General features: G+C 37.9%; 1 protein-coding gene across 1 annotated transcript; it reads right to left on the bottom strand.

Moving 5' to 3' along the window:
- Positions 1 to 295: 295 nt before the first annotated feature.
- Positions 296 to 2,090, bottom strand: LOC118033124 (7-deoxyloganetin glucosyltransferase-like). Its single transcript, XM_035037981.2, has 2 exons — positions 1,497 to 2,090; positions 296 to 1,311 (listed from the first exon to the last, which is right to left on the bottom strand). Exons 1-2 carry the CDS (start codon positions 1,996 to 1,998, stop codon positions 374 to 376), a joined length of 1,440 nt encoding a protein of 479 aa, XP_034893872.1. The 5' UTR covers positions 1,999 to 2,090; the 3' UTR covers positions 296 to 373.
- Positions 2,091 to 3,360: the final 1,270 nt, after the last annotated feature.

Raw genomic sequence — 3,360 nt, 5'->3', positions numbered from 1 at the left:
GACACTCTTTTGAGTAATATTACTCGCACTCTTTCTCATAACACACACTCCACTGTACTTTGTTTTATGTCCCCCACTTGTTGCAAATGAAAACTATCTTTATTCTTTTTCCTTTAGTTGACCGGTGGATATCGTTTTATATGACGGCGACGGTCTTTATAAAGAAATAAAAAATTTCAAAATTTTTCAAAAACCCAAAAACAAATATATTATTCGGAACCTTCTGCAAAATTCAAGAATGGTACGTGTTGAAAAATTCAAGAATGCCTGAATATTTAGCTGGAGGCTTCTGAGAAGCTCAAAGAATAGGAGGCGGTGATAAATTGATTTCTGGATTACAACAGAAGTATTTCCTCTTTTGAATGATCAGAGGTTACAAAGTGATGTTTGATTGGAACATTTCATTGATGAACCTGTCTAAATTAATGGATGATGAACCATTAGGGACAGTAGCCTCTTCCGCCACCTTCCTCCAGTGTTTGGCCTTTTCCCTCATTTTCTTACACTCTTCGCCTCCCATCAAGTTCCTGATTAGCTTCTCCACTTCTTCCCTCCTGACATTGTTATCAATCTCCATGCCAACTCCCCATTCAATGCAAGCATAGCTACAATTTATTGGTTGATCAGCGAATAAAGGCCAACATATCACTGGCACTCCAGCACACAAGCTTTCAATAATCGAATTCCAACCAGTATGAGTTAGAAATCCCACAACTGATGGATGGTTCAGAACTTCCTCTTGTGGACACCAACTAGTCACAAAACCACGATTCTGAGTATCCACTTGAAACTCAGCTGGCAAAATCGCCGACTCACCGGTAACCAAATCTGGCCTTATAATCCACAAGAACGAGATCTCGCTATTAGCTAGTCCCATGGCAAACTCAACCAGCTGCTCTGCTGTCATCACTGCTATGCTTCCAAAGTTCACATAGACAACTGACTTGGGCTCCTTGGTATCTAGCCACTGAAGGCATTCACTATCTTCTTTCCATAGATTGTATCCAATAGAGCTCAAACCATCTCGTTGAATTTGATTGAGAAGCAACTGAAGTGGACCGATGGAATACACACGAGGAAATATAGTGGAAAGGCCATCCAAAACATCTTGCTCCAATGCATCAAAAGTATGAATAGCAATTGCATGAGCCTTAACAGAAGCCTCAGCAGCTCGCATTGCAAAGTTGAACAAAATGTCATCTGGATCTATTGTTCGAGTATACGGAAAATCTTTAAGTTGGAGCGGTTTCATACCAGGGATTCCTTCTATAATTGTATTTTCAAGATAACCATTTGTTAGATAACTTTCATCTGTAAAAACACAGTGCGTTAAAGTTAGATCATGCTGAGCAATTATTGGATAGAATCATCAGACAATCATAGTTGTGTCCAAACAAGAATTTTCTTGATTATAATTAATAAGCAGGCAATCTAAATCAATAAAAAGGCCTCATGATCAACCACATGCCCTGTGACCTCTACAACAAGATTAGTACCTTTAAGTGGAAGGAAGCCCTTCTCCCTGAGGTCATGAAGCTGCTTGAATCCCATATATCCACATGCAGACATGGTGACAAGCATCACAATTGGGAGTCCAAGTTCTTCAGCAGCTGTGATGGTGAATCGCAGGAAAACATCAGAAACTAGGCAAGTAATCGGAGGATTGTCAATTTTGGCTAGAAGAACCTTTAAGGGAGCTAACATATTATTTTCAACAGCCATGACAAGAGGAATATTTTCCCGGGAAGCATCTATATTTGAAGGAGGCAGGCCATCAGGGATGGTTTCAAACTTGAAGTGGGGCAAGCCATCAAGGGCATCTGGGCCTCTTGATTTCAAGAAACGTTGGTGATTGAATTCTGTGTTGACAAATGTTATGTGAAAGCCTTTGGAGTGTAAGAGTTTTGCCAATTTAAGCATGGTTTTTATATGGCTTTGAAATGGACTCGGGATCAAAACCATGTGAGGCATATAATTAGCTTCTGGTTTGGATCCCATCTCTCACAATTCTCTCTATGCTTGCCTCCTTTCTTCAGAAGGTATATTATTGGATGTGAAATCTCTGTTGATATATCACATCGATGAATATCTTTTAGGGTGTTTGTCTCTTTATAAGTACGAGATATGTGTTGTGTGTAGTTCCTATCATTTGATTGTTAGACCACAAAAAAAAAAAAAAAAAAAGCTGTCTCTTGGAATTAAAAACATAATGTTCACTGTAGAAGGTTGTATAACAGATTTGAAAGAGAGAAAATAGAAGAGAGAAGAGAAAAAGGGAGAAAGAAAGGAAGAAGAGGCAGCAAAGCAGTCTATCTCATTTCTTCGATTTCTAGCTCGTTCACCGTTGGATCGGGTTGAGATTTTGACAGAAGCTTCTAGACATGTTACTCTTAATTCTAGATGGTTGGATTGAAGATTGGTTGTGTAGAAGCTGGTCGTTTTGACAGAAAATAGGGCTATTAGTGTTGTGAGTTTTTTCTCAAACACTCCTCTTTTTAATCTTGTTGTATTCCAAGAATAAATTGTTATTAATGATATGTATGTTGTAGCCCTTAGTTAAATATGAGGAAGAACAGTTGTGAACCCTTATTTGTTGATAGTAGAAGTTTTTAGGTGGACTACGATCCCATGGTTTTTCACGTAAAAATCTTGGTGTTGATTTGTGTGATTGTTGCATTATATTTGTTGATAGTTTGATTTTGATTTTGATTGCACAAAGAGGGAAACAAATTGAAACTTGTTAATTGTGAATTGATCCGGGTAGATTGGTGTCCGGTTAGTTGTTCCTAGTTTTTCCAATAAAGTGGTATCAGAGCACTGGTTGTGTAGATTGAATTTCTTGTGCAGTTAAAATGAAAAAGGAAGATTCGGGCATGATAAAGCTCATTTCCTCAAATTATTTTCTATGGAAAACAATGATGGTGGACCACTTATATTGCAATGATCTGACTTTACCGCTTGAGTGTAAAGGAATAAAGCCTGATGAGATGGATGAGGCAAAATGGAATGGCTTAATAGAAAGGCGACTGCTTATGTTAGAAAATGGCTATCTTCTAAGTCCATTAATCATATTTCTCAAGAGCATGACTGTTATACAGTTTAGAAGATGTTGGAAGAAACCTTTGCTAAGGAGAGTGCACAAAACAAGGTTTTTGTAATCAGAGACTTTGTGAATTTAAAGTATAGAGATGGTGAAGATGCTTCAGTGCATATAAATGTATTCCAAAGGTTTTTGAATATGCTATTATTGATGAATCTTGAGTTAGCCGATGAAATGCAAGCACTAATCCTATTGAGTTCATTTCTGGATAGTTGGGAGACTTTGATGGTGTCACTTAGCAATTCTACTCCAAATGGAAA

Source organism: Populus alba, chromosome 16, assembly GCF_005239225.2.
Source record: "Populus alba chromosome 16, ASM523922v2, whole genome shotgun sequence".
Taxonomy (NCBI): domain Eukaryota; kingdom Viridiplantae; phylum Streptophyta; class Magnoliopsida; order Malpighiales; family Salicaceae; genus Populus; species Populus alba.
Note: the sequence above shows the minus strand (reverse complement) of the source record. Positions and strands in the feature narration are given on the sequence as shown.